Source organism: Manacus vitellinus, unplaced genomic scaffold (genome assembly GCF_001715985.3).
Source record: "Manacus vitellinus isolate BGI_N305 unplaced genomic scaffold, ASM171598v3 scaffold_107_pilon, whole genome shotgun sequence".
NCBI lineage: Eukaryota > Metazoa > Chordata > Aves > Passeriformes > Pipridae > Manacus > Manacus vitellinus.
The window spans coordinates 536,916-553,589 of record NW_021938834.1 but is presented as its reverse complement, the minus strand read 5'-3'; the positions used below and the strand labels follow the sequence as shown (position 1 = coordinate 553,589).

Sequence of the window (16,674 nt, the reverse complement as noted above, 5' to 3'; positions counted from 1 at the left end):
CTGCGATCCTGTTTCTGTGGGACTCTGGCTTTGGATCCTACGCGCGTGCACGTCATCCAGCGTTACCCTAAGCCCAGCTCTGGCACCGGCCCATATGTGTGGCAGCCAAAGAAGGCATTTTAAGCTGTGGCAAAGCGGGGTTCGTGCTGGCTCGCTCCTCCCTTCCTCCTCCTGGTTATAAATACACCATGTGAATTAAATGCTCGCTGGGCATCAAAACCCATGGTAGCCCTTAAATTGCATTAAATTGCATTAGGCTGATGAGTTTTGTGCCCGTGGTGGGAGGCGAGGGCTCGTTTGGGAGCTGGCAGGGTTAAGATGTGTTTGCCTTGTGCAGATAGCAGGCGGTTGGATGCCTCCCTGTGCAGGCAGCAAATGCATTGGCTGAGGTTGAGGGCGGTTCTCCTGCCACAGTTGTTTTCTGTCCTGGACTTTGTTGGATCTGGAGCCTCCTAATTGCCTTGTCTGTAATCAAAATACAGCTTGTGTAACTCGGAACAGACAGTGCGAGGAGGGTTTGCTCCTTGTTGCTGGACTTGTTATTACATTGTAGAAAGATCAGGTCGATCCATAACAAATCGTTCCCAAAATCATGTGAGAACCTCTGTCCCTGGGCAGCACATGTGAAGCATCTTGACTTTCATGCATGTGGTTTAGAATTTATCCTTAATGAACTGTCGTCTTCTCATCACACCCAAACCACCATCCTTGTGAATACCGGTTCAACTCACCCAGGACACTGTTATTTTGGACTTGATGATCCTTGTGGGTCCCTCCCAACTCAGAATATTTTGTGATTCCCCTGTGATTCTATTTAAACCCACCCAATGGCAGAGAATCACAAAGGAACAGCAAAACTCAGCCTGAGTGATCTTTTTTCCCTCTTTTTCAGACAATTCACTGTTTTGGTAGCAAAGACCTAACACAAATGTTTTTAATCTTACTTCAGTATTCAGACAAACTGTTCATTAGCTGAACAGCTTAATGCTTAATTGACTTGCCTGTTAAATATGGATCTCCTGGTTACCTGTGTTGGCTCAGGAATATGTTTACAGTATCAGTGTGTTTTGTTTCCACCTGGAGCACAGGGAAGTGGTGAAACATGGGAGCAATCCACAGAGGTAGAAATTCCTTTGCGCTGACTGCTGCCTTCTGTTCCCCCCAGCTGGGCCTCAGCACCATGAAGAAATGTCTGTCTGAATCCCTAATCAGAAAGGTTTGGAAAATGCATTGTTTCCTCAGTCTTGGGAGCAGGTTAGCAGAGAGTTAAATATTTATTCACCCATGGAACAACAGGTTTGAACATCTTGTGTGGTCTCTGTTTCTCCCCCGTCCAGGGCACATTATTTAGGAATCAGGCTGCTTGTCAGCTTTGGGACGGGGATTTTAAATGTCCAGTTCTTCCAGATCTGCTGCCGAGGTGTCGTGGCTGTTCTGCTCAGCTTTGCTCTGGTGCTGGTGCTGAAGCCCTTGTTCCTGCAGCAGCTTTTGTGGTTTGGTGTGGTGGCTTCTGCCCCTTCCCTGTAGTAGCTGTTCCCTTGTCTCTCACAGGGATTTATGAAGGTCCCTTTTGATTTTCTATGAGGAATGAAGAGAGTTAATTTTTTGTCATACTGAGAGCAGGGCACTGCGTTGCCCGAAAGTCTCCCACAACATTAACCAGAGGCTGGGGGGGGGTGTGGGTGCCACATCTGAGCCTCCTCACATTGTACCACGTCATGCCACAGCTTCTAAAAGTGCCATCTGAGAATCACAGAGTATGCAGAGTTAGAAGGGACCCACAAGAATCATCGAGTCCAACTCCTGGCCCTGCCCAGGACACCCCAAGAATCCCACCCTGTGCCTGAGAGTGTTGTCCAAACACTCCTTGAGCTCTGACAGCCTTGGGGCTGTGACCACTGCTCTGAGGAGCCAGTCTTTTTGCAAAGGGGCAAATTTACATGGGCTAAAGACAATTATTGGAGTCTGCAGACCTCAGTGGCAAAGGGGTAACTGGGGTGCACTTGCTCAGCACAAACCTATTCAGTGTAGTCCTGCAGTGAAAGCACAACATGGCAGCAAAAAACCCAAACAAAACCTGCCATCTGACCGGTCTGAGTCACAAAACCTGTAGTATTAGTTATAAAAAGCCATAGTGAAGATACTCTGGAGAGGTTTTACACGACTTCAGATGCTCCCTGACATGCAGACTTTGATAATGTCACACCGACATCTGTTCAGGATCTTGGGTAATGAGGATTTGCACAAAATAGTGATTGACAATTTCTGGTCTTGAGTGCTTAATGGAAAAAAAGCTGTTGCCTTGGGTGCTTTGCTTTCTTTGAGCTGTCTTTGAGGCATCAAAAGCTTGTGGAACAGGAAAAAGAGAAACGTTAAGAACGGTTTAAAAATAGTTCAATTGTACCTTCTAAGAACCTTTAGAGTGGAGACTTGAAGCAGTTTCTACCTTGTGAATATTTGCAGCTGAGTTCAAAATGTGTAAATAAGCACAGGGCTTTGAAGATTAGTTTCCATAACAAATTAAATAAAAATATTGTGTGGCAGAATGTTAAGTAGGTGCCATGTGTCACCGGGAGCTTTGCATGAGGGCCAGCTTTTCCCAGTTTCCCGTCTGTTCCGCTGACTCCTTGGGAAACAAGGGCTGTCTTTTGAATAGTTTAAACTTTGTAGTTCTGAAAACCCAGGAAAATATCCTTCTGCACAAACACTGGGACTTGTGCTGCTAGCACTTGCTCTCCAGCTCCCACAAACCATTCCTGCCTGCATTTCCTGGTTTGCTTCCCAGCTGGATGCTATTCCTGCTCCAGGGAGGTACCAGACAGTGTAGGAGTCCTTGCAGGACATCTCTGTATCAGGGGAGGTGTGGGAGAAACAGCCCAGGCTTTTCCCCCACCCATAAACCTTAGTTTAGACTGGAATTAGTAAGTTTGATAATGTTTTGGACTAAATTCTGGAATTTTCTATTGCCAGTATTTCAAATAAACTGTTGCTAGACAGTCCTCACCTATGGCCTGGTAAGGAATGTATAACCATTTAAAACATCCATGTGTAACCACTTAAAAAGACTATGTATAACTATTTAAAACAAGCTTCTCATTTTATATTGTCTAATACAAGGTGTCATCTGCAAGTTGCTGCTATTTGGCTGTTGCATTTCAATCAGTTGTGACAGGTTCACAAAACATTGCTAGAAAAGGGCAAAAAGTTGGTCAGCATGAAAGAAAATTAATTTGAAACACGGTCCTGTATTTCTTGTTAATGGATGAATTGTGAGGGATGTACAGAGAAAACACCTGCAGTGAGTGACTGACATGGAAGCAGTAAGATATTTGAGATTAAATTATCCTTGAGATAGAATTTCTACTTTGTCCATTTCATGCTTCCTCAGCTGGAACAAACTAGTGGTTGCTCATCTTTACTACCTCATCTACTGCTGCTTATTCCAAGAATGGCATTAACAGCTTTACCACACTTAATTCTGCAATCCCTTAATGTGGGGTGGAGGGGGATTTTCTTCCTAACCACAGCTGGGGATTGGATCCTCCAAACACGGGCAGCACACACTGGGGATCCCACATGCTGCTTCTGTGGCTGAATGAAACTGCACCACGTTCCATGACTGCTCTGCTCACATGTGTTAACCAGAAATTAAAGATAACACTTCACCCCTGAACACTAGGGTGGCTGGGGCCTCCCCAAATGGAGCCCTTCCTGCTTTGACACTGAGTATTGGACACAAAGCCTGGGGAATCTTGAGGCAGATGGTGTTAATTCAGGACTTATCTCTGTATCCCTTCACTGAGGCAGGACATCAGGAACTGTTCAGCTGCGCCTTCAGACAGAACCCTCTGGTTTAGTGAGAACAAGGTGGTGTCTTGATCTGTGCCTTGGCAATTCACAGCTGTATCCCAAAGACCATGGGGATAAATCCAGGCCCACATCCCCCACATAAAGCCCTTCCTTTTGCTGTGTCAGAGCCGGGCTTGGTGTTGGTTCTTGCTCTTAGAGTGCTGATTGCAGCTTTGTTCTGTCCTTCCTGACGTGAAGTTCTGTGGCGTGTTCTGGATTAAGCAGTTGGATTTAATCAGTTCAGCCTTGTTTGAACCACTAAGACTGAGCTTGGAGGTGCTGAGGGGCAGGACTGACCTTCCCTCGGGAGATTCCCTGGGTTTGCTCAGCTGCTCCTCACCGCGTTACTCGTAGTGTTTGCTCAGGGCTGTGCCACTGGTTTCAAAGCCCAAACCACTTGTTAAAGGTATTGTGGGGCACTAAGTAATTGGTAATTAAAAAGTAAACCATAAAAATCTCAAGCAATAACACTCATGGGTGTTCTTCTTTATGGAGCTGTTGAGAGAGTCACCGAAGAGCTTGTGTTGGTTCAGGGCAGTAGGATTCCTCCGGGAAACTGGTGACAGGATGAGAGAGAGATGGGAAAAAATTCCTGATAAAGCTGAAGGGTTGTGTTAAAAGGATTGTTGGACACGTGTTATTCGCAGCATTACTATGGGAAACTTAAAATTCTTAAACTAAGAAGCAAGAACTTTCTGGCTGAAACTGGCTGTCCCAGGTTGGGACTCTACAGCTCTTACTGTAGAGTCTGATCACTCCCGAGCTTCGGAAATAGTGTTGGAGTCACCAAAGCTCTCCTGGAGCCTCATAGCGCTGAACTCAGGAAAAGGAAAGTCACTTTTCTCTTTTTGATGAGCATTAATGAGTTGTGAAGATGAACACTCTTCAAAAACATTATTAAACTGTGGAATTTTCACTGAAAAGCGGAGATGAGGCACCTGCGCTTTGTGGTTGCCTCTTTGAAAGGGAAGATGCCAAAGCAAGCAGGACCGAGTGCCACAACTTGTGAGCTTTCAGGGTCACAACATCACTGGGTTGTTCTGTGACTCTCACCTGCCTCTGATGTTTTCTCTCCCCAGTTTGTCCAGCTGCCTGCAAGTCCCAGGGCTGCACCTCAGACGGGCAGTGCTGTCACAGCGAGTGCCTCGGGGACTGCACGGAGCCCAGCGACCCCGAGAAGTGCGTGGCCTGTCGCAACTTCTACCTGGAAGGGAAGTGTGTGGACAACTGCCCCCCTGGGTACTACCGCTTCGAGGGCTGGCGCTGTGTGACCTTCAGCTTCTGCCAGGAGCTGCATAACAAGTGTAAGAACGCCAGGGAGTCGGGGTGTCATGTCATCCACAACAATGAGTGTGTCCACGAGTGCCCCTCGGGGTACATCATGAATTCCAGCAAGTAAGTACATGGTCTGCAGGTAAAGAATCCATGCTGAGGTTTTTGGGGCTCTACTTTCATCTTGCTTGGACATGGGGTTTGTGTTCTCTGTGAACACCAAGAAAAATTTCCGGCTTTGGAGCGTCTGTAACAATCACCTGGTTGGTCTCCTTTAATATGATTTACAAACTAATACCTTGCTAATTCAATCCATTAAAAGCAGACAGCTCTAACCTACCATATGCTAGGAGTTTATTCTTCCCTTGACCTCCCTTGTTCCCTCTCAAGTTTGGAAAAGGTGCGAAAAGGGAGATTGAGAGAGAGGACAAGGAAGAAGAGCATCCTCAAATTGGAACGGTCTTTCTGTAGTAGAGTGGGAGGAGGGAGATGGGCAGTGGAGAGGCTTTAGCAGCCCTGTTTTCCTCCCCTCTAGATCAACCTCAGGCCAGAAAGCTAGGCTGGAAAACACAACAGGGAGAGGTTGTGGCTGGAAAGTGCAACAGGGAGAGGTCATGGCTAATCAAAAGAGTGCAGCGTCCTTTGAGTGGATCGTTCTCAGAATATCTGTCCCTCATCCCTGTAATTACTTTCATTGAGCAGGTTCAAGCTGTGCCAGACATAAATGCACAATGTAACAAACAAAATAGACAACCATTCTGTCTGTTCCCAGGGTTTTTCGACAAAGGAATTAAATAATTTATGTTGCTGAACTGTTTATCACTGAAAACTTTGTTGTTTGTCCCATAATACCATTATATATTGTGATGAGTCAGATTTCCTATGAGTATTGGTAGCTTTGTGATCGTATGTATTTGCTCCTGCCATAATAAATTTCAGGGAATTCACTCTAACAGGACTTTTTATGCCATTTCCTGTTTTGCTTTTCAGAAGAATGAACAAGCAGCCCCAAAGTAGCTCTGCTGGTTGTGTAACAGCACCATGGCCTCTCCCGTGCTGTTCCAGGCTGCTGCCAGTGGGACCTCACAGCTCTGTTCCCTGCTTTTCCTAGAGCATTTCTTTCTCTGAACTAGTTGGGAACACATTTTTGTGGTGTCGCGACCAGGGCAAGCGATGAGCTCGCAGTATTTCCCCAGAGCACAAAGCACATACTTGCCTTTTTTAAAGCAGCTTTATGTGCAGTCTTCAATCAGAGGATTCCCAGATGAAGGGCCACCTCATCAATTACATGTTTGGTTAACAATCTTGGGATGAAGACTGGGTTTGTTGGTCTTGAAACCCTTGGTATGTAGAGCACTGAGCAGCATCGTGGCGAATGGACTCTTCAGAATAACAAAAATCACTTTGTTCTGGTTTCTGTTATGTAGGAAGAGAGGGAGTGATTTATGTTTGAAATGTAGAAATGATAATTTAAAGAATTATTTTCAGGGCCAGGTTGGACAGGGCTTGGAGCAACCTGGTCTAGTGAATCCCATGACGTATTGCCAGGACACCAGTGCTTTTGGGAATTGCTGGGGATGCCCCAGGTGACATTCCATGTTAAACATCATCCCTGTATCCCAACTGTCTTGTTTTCCAGCCTGCACTGCACGCCCTGTGCGGGGCCCTGTCCCAAGGTCTGTGACTTTGGGAAGGAGAAGACAATCGACTCAGTGACATCGGCGCAGGAGCTCCGGGGCTGCACAGTTGTCAATGGCAGCCTGGTTATAAATATCCGGGGAGGAAGTAAGTGCTCCGTGAGTGAGGACTGGGCAGCACAGGATGGCAGGGCAGGGAATGTGACACCAGCCCTGAGCTGGGGCTTTTCTGGTGACCAGTGACAGCACCCAAGGGAATGGCCTGGAGTTGTGTCAGGGGAGTTTGAGGTTGGATATTAGAGAAAGGTTCTTCCCCCAGAGGGTGGTGGGGCACTGAACAGGCTCCCCAGGGCAGTGGTTGCAGCACCAAGGGTGCCAGAGCTCATCAAGTGTTTGGATGATCCTCTCAGGCACAGTGTGTGCCTCTTGGGGTGTCCTGTGCATGACCAGGAGTTGGACTGGATGATCTTGTGGGTCCCTTCCAACTCAGTCTGTTCTGGGATTTTCTTTTGCTTTGACCACCCTGAATCTTAGAGGGATTCAGAAAAATAACCACTAAGCAAAGGCTCTTGAGGTTATTGGTTATTTGGGGTTTTGTGTTAATTGAATTTTTTAAGGTCTCATGAATTAACATAAACCAGTTCTGTTTAATGTATTTGGGCTCTGATATCAATGTTTCTTCTCAGTGATATCAGAGAACTAATCCCAATGTTTTCCTCTCCATAGATAACATAGCAGCTGAGCTGGAAGCAAATCTTGGCTTGATAGAAGAAATCTCAGGTTACCTCAAAATTCGCCGCTCTTATGCCTTGGTTTCTCTTTCTTTTTTTCGGAAGCTCCATCTGATTAGAGGAGAAACACTTGAAGCTGGGTGAGTTCCCTCAAAAGACACTGTATTTGAATGCTTTGAAGTGCAAGGAGTGCCAGTGCTATCAGAACGATTTGTATTTGGAAACAATTCATAAGTTATTTTTAAACATTCCTCTGCCCATGGATCGTGCCCTACCAGGGGAGACAGTTTGCATTCACTTTTCTTCGGTGTCTGGGTTGGTGCACGAAGAAAAAGGAATTTTCAGTGGATCCCCTCCCAACCCATGTTTTCATTCTTCTTCTTTCAGCAATTATTCATTTTATGCCTTGGACAACCAGAACCTCCGCCAGCTCTGGGACTGGAGTAAACACAACCTCACTATTGCGCGAGGCAAACTCTTCTTCCACTATAACCCCAAGCTGTGCTTGTCAGAAATCCACAAGATGGAAGAGATCTCTGGGACTAAGGGGCGTCAGGAGAGGAACGACATAGCCCTGAAGACCAACGGGGATCAAGCCTCATGTAAGAGTCTCAGAATGCAGCAAGACTTGCCTCAGTACCATCCTCACACTCCTATTTCCCTCAACCTGGCCCATAATGTTTGTCCAGGGACTGTCGTTGTACTTTTGGTAAAGCACCAGACTTGCCACTTGAGTAAAGTCCTATGCCATGAGGAAAAGTCCCCACAGTTCTCCCTCTGGAAGGTGCCTGCCTTGCCAGCTTTGGTCCCCAAAGTTCGCTCTCCGTGGGCTCTGCTGGGAAGTTTTTGGGGCTGAGAGTATTATTTTTGAAGAGTTTAGCACAACATAACCTTGGTCCGGGCTGGGACTTCATGTTACTGCCGAGTACCTGATTAATAGTCATAACCTCCTTTTCCCATGTCATGAGGTGACAGTGGGCACACAGAATAAACATGGGAGAAAGAGGATTTCCACCCATCCCTGGAGCCATGTGAGGAAATTGCCATGACAACAGTCAGGGAAATTTTCCAACAGTTTTTGCTGTGCTTCTCAGAGGTTTTTAAGCTAATGGCTTTCTTCAGGAACAATAAGGCAGTGCCTGTGTCAGCAGGGTTAAGGCACTGAAGTTGTGCTCCTGAAGATGTAGTTTTGAAGATAGTTTTTTTGGCAGCAGTGCTGCCATAAATGCATCCCTTCTGCCCCCCCAACCCTGCTGTTTGTTCCCTTTCTGTGGCACACAATCTCCTTTTCCTGTATGTGCCAGTAAGACACTTACAGGGCCGTGTGGTGAAGCAGACTGTGGGGATAGAAAATACCCAGCTTTGTTCTTAGCTGGTGGTATCTCTGCTCTGATTCTTTACTTGCCTGCGCATAAGAACAGGAGCACACACAGGTTAACATGAGATGCTTATGCAGGTATTGCCAGCAAAAAGCCCAGCATTAATTAAACTGTGATTTCAGATCCTTGCCCACACCCTGCAGTGCAGTTTGGATCATCCTGTGGATGCTCTGTCCCTCTGCTTTTGGGGACAGCACTGCTAAAGGTCCCTTCCAACCCAAACCATTCCATGATTCTGTGATCCCTCAGTTCTGCCCTTGTTACCCTGATGTAGCTGTTTGTGAACAGACTTAAAAAGTGAAGATCTTTCAGCTGACTCAGTTTGCTGGTCTGGTTTTCCACATATCAACACATGCAGCCATGCATGCACAGTGGGAGAAGGGAATGCAATGGCTATGACCTAAAAACTGGCAGTACCAGTGAAAAACACACACAGAGCCCTATCCTCAGGGGCAGCAGAGCTCCAGCCTGGGCAGAGGGAAGGAGTACGAGGAATTAGCTGTCTGTAAAGTTCATCACCTCCCACGAGACACTGAAAAGCTCTTCCCGCATTGGGGATGAACCTGGGTTTGGAGTTCAGACCCAGCTCTGCCATGTGGCAGCTCTTGGGCTGGTGTTTGGTTTGAAGGCAGCTGGAGGAGACAGTTGTATTCCTCTTTGCCAACTTTGCCCCTCCTCTGCTGAGCTGGTGTCTGTGCCACCCCCACCTCAAACCACAGCTTGCCAGGGTTTGGCTTTTTGTTTGCTTTTACATTTCAAGTTCAGTTTTCATATTGGCAGCATCCTGTTTACTGAAAAAAATAGAGAAAAAAAAGAAAGCCTTTGTTCTGGATGTAGTGCCAGTGAAATGAGTGTTCTTCCTCTCTTTGCAGCTACTGCAGGAATAGCAAATCCAGTCAGAGCCACAGTTTGTCCTTCTTGGGCTGCTGGGACAAACCTCCTGCAAACACCCTCCTGTTTACAAAGGGACCAAACTACTCCTGGGCAAGGCTGGGAAATCATGTGCTTCGTTTTTGTGCACACCCCATTGCTGGGTTCATCTGTGTAGATCATGATAAATTGTAAAATATGTTGCTTTTAGATTTCCCACTTTTTAGAATTTAGTTCAACTCTTCTACATTTTCATAAAATCATTGCAAAATTTAAGCTGGCAGGAGTCTTAGCAGGGCATCTATTCCAACCCTGACTTAAGGTAGGAATAGCACTGAAGTAAGATAAGCAGCTCTTCTCAGTGCCAGCATTCTCATCTTTAGCTTACACTTCTCAGATAATAGAAATTGAAACCCTTATTTTTTAGCATTAATAAATGCATTGTCGCTTCTCATTTGTCTCAGGTGAAAATGAATTGCTGAAATTTTCTTACATCAGGACTTCTCACGACAAGATCCTGTTGAAGTGGGAGCCATATTGGCCTCCTGATTTCCGTGATCTCCTGGGATTTATGCTGTTCTACAAGGAAGCGTAAGTGACCCACCCTTCGATCACAAACCAGTGGCCATGTTGGGTTCCCACAATCAGCAGTTGGCCTTAAAGAGTGGATAATAAACCTGTTGTAGGCAAAGCTGTTTAATCTCTGATTGTCTGGCTCCAACACTTCAGTTCCCAACTGTACCCTTGTATAAAAGTGTTCATTAAGATCCCTGACTTACCGAGTTGTGGACAGTCAAAATTCCTCATCTAAGAACAATCCAAACATGAGTTCTTCCAGTTCTTCTAACCATGAAGTTTCTCATCTCCCCACCACCTGCATGGGATGTTTAGGGTTTTATTCCCTTTGAGGTGGGAAAGGTTCTTTTAGAAACTGGTTTTCATAAAGCTGAAAATAATTAGCCTGGATTTAGTTGTTGGGATCATGTGTGGCACAGGACCTGCTCTTTGATGCCTCACTTTCAGAATAAATACAACAAGAGAATTAATACTGTCTCCGAAGAGTAAAGAATGGTAACTTTCAGTGATGTCCTTAGAACTTTTTAAAGATGAGTGAAGTTTTTAAAAGAGGAGTGAAGATTCTGTTAATTTGAACCTTTTCTGTCCTAAAGTCCTTACCAAAACGTGACGGAGTTCGATGGCCAGGATGCTTGTGGGTCAAACAGCTGGACAGTTGTGGATGTTGACCCACCCCCACGGTCCAACGAGCCCAAAGCCCAGGCCCAGCCAGGCTGGCTTCTGAGGGGCCTGAAGCCCTGGACACAATATGCTGTGTTTGTGAAAACCCTGGTCACCTTTTCCGATGAGCGGCGGACATATGGAGCGAAGAGTGAGATTATCTACATCCAGACCAACGCCACGGGTCAGTACCAGCACATTAATGTTGCTTTGCAAGGGAGAAAGAGTTCTAAATAAGTCCTAAATAAGAAGAGGGACAGCCACTGATCTCTTCTCTGTGGTGACCAGTGATAGGACCCCAGGGAATGGCCTGGAGTTGTGTCAGAGGAAGTTTAGGCTGGATATTAGGAAAAGGTTCTTCTCCCAGAGGCTAGTGGGGCACTGAACAGGCTCCCCAGGGCAGTGGGCATGGTACCAAGGCTGCTAGAGCTCATCAAGTATTTGGATGATCCTCTCAGGCACTGGGTGTGACTCTTGGGGATGGTCCTGTGCGGGGCCGGGAGTTTGACTTGATGATCCTTGTGAGTCCCATCCAACTCAGCAGATTCTGTGCTTATGTAAATAGTCTTCTGCCTGGGAGCTGTGATAGTCCCACATCCATGAAACTTTCCATTGCTGCTGTACTTTGGTAGGAAGGAATTCCTAAACAAATGGAAGGGTATGGGATTCCCTGCACAGGGAGATTTGCCAAGTGTTCTCTTCTATCCAGCTCATGCGGCCATGTGTAAGAATCATTAAGGCTGGAAAGGACCTCCAGGATCATCAAGTGCAGCCTTTGGGAGCCTGAGTGTTCTGGTGTTTCTACTGCAGGAACCTACCATGGAGAATGCTGGATTCCCATAGGAATGGCAACTTGCCTGTGTTTGTCCCCCATCCTGTCACCCTCTGGCAGGGCAGTGCAGTGACCTGTGCCTCTTTGCCCACCCACACAGTTCCGTCAGTGCCGTTAGATCCGATATCTGTTTCCAACTCTTCATCCCAAATCATCCTGAAGTGGAAACCACCCTCAGAGCCCAACGGGAACATCACGCACTACCTGGTGTACTGGCAGCAGCAGGCAGAGGACAGTGAGCTTTATGAACTTGATTACTGCTTGAAAGGTGAGTGGCTGCTTCTCTCTCTGGGCCTTTCCTTCAGTCTCTCTCAGAATTCCCTGGAGTGTTTGCCTTGGAGATGCTCTGGGGGCCCAGTTCTGCTGTTTTCAAGGATGTTGTTCAAGAAACATGCTGAGATGCAGCTGTGTCCTCCCCCTGTTCATTATACATTAGGTGCTACTGCCAAGGTATGTGCAAAAGGTCTCCAAAAACATTTCTTATGGAGTAATCAGACATTCTTTTTCCTTTGGGGATCTCCCTGCTGCCCTTGTTCTTTTTAAACTGAGTTACAAGTTTAACAACGGCTATGGAGATGGTAAAGTTAAAAACTTCAGTGCTTCTGGAGCTCAGGGCCAAGTTAATTTTTGAAGGTATCTTGTGCCTGGTTTGGGATTCCTTGAGAACACAGAGTTTCACTGAGGACTCCCAAAATCTTACCTGCTGCCCTGCGTTACCTAAACTGGGATGAACTGGGATAGAACTCACAGACTACAGCAGCATCTGAGCTTTGTTTCAAAAAATATTTTTGAATCAAAGGCCTATCAGAAAAGAGAGAACTGCTCAGCCCTGGATGTGAAAGCTCAGGACGCCCCAATGTGCCATGAATCCTGTGCACACTGGTTTGGGTTCTTTGTAGGGTTGAACATCTGCCAAGCTAAGCATGAGTGACACTAAAACTCTTTTGTCCACAGGATTAAAACTTCCCTCAAGGACCTGGTCTCCTCCTTTTGAATCTGAAGACCCTCAGAAGTATAATCAGAGTGAAAATGAGGATGTCAGTGGGGAATGTTGTTCCTGCCCGAAGACAGACTCCCAGATACAGAAGGAGCTGGAGGAATCTGCTTTCCGCAAGACATTTGAGAACTACCTTCACAACGAGGTTTTTGTGCCAAGGTAGGACCATCAAACAGTGCTCATGTGGTCAGGGGGAGGGATCTGTGATTGACTGATTATTAAACACAATTATTAGGTTGGATGTGGTCATGTGGCCGGTCTCTGGGCTTCCATGGACCTGTCTACTCCAGCTGGATATGGGTGTTGGAATGGGGACAGCTGAGCACCTACACTGATGTTTCTGCAAATTGGGAAGATCCTGCTTTTATTTCTTGTCTCTGAATCCTCCTCAGCTTGAGAATAAAGTGAGAATCCTTAACAAACAGCTGAATGCCTGCAGCAAATTGAAACTTGGATGATGCCAAAAATAGCGATTTTGTTTTTCTGTCAAAAAATGTTGTGGTCAAGTTTTTCATTGAGTTGAAAAGAAAGGAAAAGGGCAGTTTACGAGGCCATAGCCTCGTCCTTCAGCATGGTATTTGTGGTCTTCCTTGCACTTAGTGTGGGAAATACCTCCAATACCATGAGGAATGTGAGTGCTGTGGGTGGTGAATGTCCTGTTTTGAGTGGCACACGCAGTGTCACATTAAGTGGTGTTGAATGTCTTCACACTTCATATGCAGCTCAGGGAGGAAGTGCTGGGAAGCAGGTTAGAATCCATGATGATTTACCCTCTTCCCTGTCATGCATTTTGTGCTCTAAATTTATTCCCAGCTTGCTGCCCTGAGCTAACAAACCTTTATTTGCAGCTCCTTGGCAGAAGCTGTGTTGCTGCACTGAACATTTTCTTTTTTGAATACACTGAATGCGTTACTGGGGTGTTCCCTGTGAGGCTGCTCTGGTGCCTTGGGCTGAGTCCCTCCTTTTGCCATTCCCTGGCTGTTGGTGCCCATCAGGACAAGTTTCACTGTGCCAAAGGATGCCAGGACATGATGTATTCTGAGGCAGAGGAGAGTCCAAGCCATGTGCAAAAGCCAACCTCCTCCTGATGCAGGCAGACAATTCTGACAATCTGATTTCTTTTTTATTTCCTTTTTTTCCCAATTTTATTGTGCAGCCAGCCCAGGATGCTTCTCAGGCCAGTTTCTGGGGTATGTATTTTAGGAAGAAACCAATCCACCAGGATGTACCACCTTGTCAGCCTGCTAAGAAACAAATCTCCACATCCCTAGGCTTGGCTAATCCTTTAAAACAAGCTCTTTTGCTGTTAAAAGTCCGTGGTAAAGATACCTCCCTGCTGCCATGTGTCCTGCTTGTCTTCCCCAGCAGCTCCAGGCTGTTGTCATGTAAATCAGAATTATTTTTCCTATGAATACTGTGCTATCACCTGCTCACAAAGCCTGGCAAGGAGTGTGGTTTACTTAAGATGCTTTTTTGTGGCTCCCGAGAGTTCATTGACCTCTCTCGAGGTGCTGTGTGGCCTCTCCTGGAGAGAAGAAACCTGCCAGTCACGGGAGGGATCTCAGGGGTGAAGCCAGCAGGGAATATGAGATGGCAGGGGGGCAGAATCAGAGCAGTTTCTCCCTGGTGCCTTGTCTCCTTGTTTTCCATGTGCCATTTCTCTCCTCCTGTCCTGCTCCCAGCCATCTGATCCCTCTGCAGGATCCAGCCTGTACATGGCTCTGCCCTGCTCTGCTTAGTCTGGGGCTGATCTCACCCTTCTGGAAATCAGAAACTGTTCCTTCCCCCTGTGCACATTTATTACCAGGATACACTATCACTCTTGTGGGTCAGTTTGCTCTGGCACTGACAAGACAAACCAGAGATTTTGAGATGTTTCTGGCAGAGCTGGCAGGTGTTTTCACACCAGCTGCTCTGTGACTTCCCTTTGGAGCTGAGCAAAGGGACCATCAGAAGCTGATGGTTTGCTTCTTCTTTCCTGTTTTATTTGCTCTTATTTTGGAAGAGTTTTGCACAGATTGGATGGTTACACACTGGAACAGGCTGCCCAGGGAGGTGTGGAGTCTCCATCCCTGGAGATACTCAAACATGGTCCTGAGCAACCTGCTGCAGCTGCCCCTGCTTTGGGCAAGAGGTGCCTTCCAGCCTCACCTGCTCCATGATTCTGTGGAAAGCATGGAAAGATTTCAAAAGTAAGAAAAGTCCTGAGAAGCAAAAGGGAACTAAACGGGAACTGTTTAGGATGTCATTCCATGTATTCTCTCCATTACTGCAAAAAGAGAAAGAGCAGACTCACTGTTCTGTCTCTGTGTCACACACACTCGTGCCATTCTCAGTATTCCTGGGTTACAGAGTGAGTAAGATCTGGGAAATTACTCACATTGAAAGTAATTTCCCCCCCCCAGGTTTCCCAGTTCAATTAATTAATTGTGCACACAAATATGAACTGGTTTTACCAGCACAGGAGGGAAGCCAGGCCAGGTGTCCCAGGCTAGTTTCAGGTGGAAAAGCTTAGCTTAAGGTACTTAAGGCATTTTTAGAATCCTCCAACACAGGCCATATTGCATGTGATGACTTGTCGCTTCCAGCCTCTGTGAGCCCCATACTCGTTGTCTGTGACAGCAGGAGATCTCAGCCTGGATCTGAGGATTTCACAGGGAAGGTCACTGGAGCTGCTGAAATAGCTCTAATGCAAATTGCACTGGATAACTCTGAGAAGAATCAGATGTTTGAAAATACAGAGAATTTGGCAAGAAAATTGCTGCAAATACAGGATAATAAATATGGGAAGATTGGGGTTTTACACCTTCACAAGTATTTCTTGCTTTCTGTGACTTGGGAAGGAAGGAATTCTTGCATTTTACTCTGTGTTTCATCAGTGGTCAAATTACTGTTTTACTTGTGAAAAGCAAAATTCCCTTAAACACGAGGACCAGCTGAATCCACACTTTGTAAACAGCGGGTGTAGCTTTGCTTTTATGCAAACAAGGCTCTGGTTGACCATAAGGAATCCTTCCCAAAGAGGGAGGTGACATGACCCAGAGCTGGGTCTCTGAACTCTGCCCCCTCCTGAGGGGACACTGCTCAGAACAATGCACAGGCTGAGGGAACAGCAGCTCCAAAGGGAGTTAATTAGTAATTAAGAAAGAGAAAACTATAAACTGGAATGTGCTCACTGAACCTGCCGTTTGGCATCCAGAAATTTCTCCCTGTGAGGGGGGTGAGGCCCTGGCACAGGTTGCCCAGAGAAGCTGTGGCTGCCTCTGGATGCCTGGAAGTGTCCAAGGCCAGATTGGACGGGGCTTGGAGCAACCTGGGATAGGGGAAGGTGTCCCTGCCCATGGCTGGAATTGGCTGATCATTGCCTGGTAGTCAGAGGGTGGCAGTGGAAAGTTCAGTTCAGCAGCTTCAACAGCTTGTTACATTTTTAGAGACTGGAGATGCCTCAAGTGTGGGTTCAGTTCAGGTCACTTTTTGTACCCTTTAATAGCTGCACACACATAAAAAGATCATCACCCCCCTTAAAATACATAGTCTGGATTTCAATGGTGTTAATTCCTTTTGTGTAACTGAATACAGTTACTGACTCACCATGTGTTGGTTCCAAACCTGGAATTCCCCGTGGCAAATGTGTGGCAGGACATAAAGTGTTAGAAGGAGTAGTTCTGGTTTAGTACTGCTCCCTTCTTTTTCTTTTTTGCCAAGAAAATGAAATTTGTGAATGGCTCTTAATTTTCTTGAGTTTATTCTATTTATTTCTGATAAAACCTGACATTAAAGCTGACTGGTGGCACTCACCTGCAGACAGGGCAGGTGACAGGGTCACACTGCTGGTGCTGGTGTTACAACTGCAAAAAATTGATTTTCAGAC

At 46.3% G+C, this 16,674-nt stretch overlaps 1 protein-coding gene across 1 annotated transcript in view; it reads left to right on the top strand.

Annotated features, from left to right (window-relative positions):
- INSR (insulin receptor) overlaps positions 1 to 16,674 on the top strand; it is a 49,965-nt gene that overhangs the window by 19,201 nt on the left and 14,090 nt on the right. The window contains exons 2-9 of the mRNA XM_008934027.3: positions 4,929 to 5,244; positions 6,761 to 6,906; positions 7,485 to 7,629; positions 7,877 to 8,091; positions 10,203 to 10,329; positions 10,908 to 11,158; positions 11,907 to 12,074; positions 12,761 to 12,962. Coding sequence (XP_008932275.2) covers positions 4,929 to 5,244; positions 6,761 to 6,906; positions 7,485 to 7,629; positions 7,877 to 8,091; positions 10,203 to 10,329; positions 10,908 to 11,158; positions 11,907 to 12,074; positions 12,761 to 12,962 — 1,570 coding nt within the window. The remainder of the gene's footprint in view (positions 1 to 4,928; positions 5,245 to 6,760; positions 6,907 to 7,484; positions 7,630 to 7,876; positions 8,092 to 10,202; positions 10,330 to 10,907; positions 11,159 to 11,906; positions 12,075 to 12,760; positions 12,963 to 16,674) is intronic.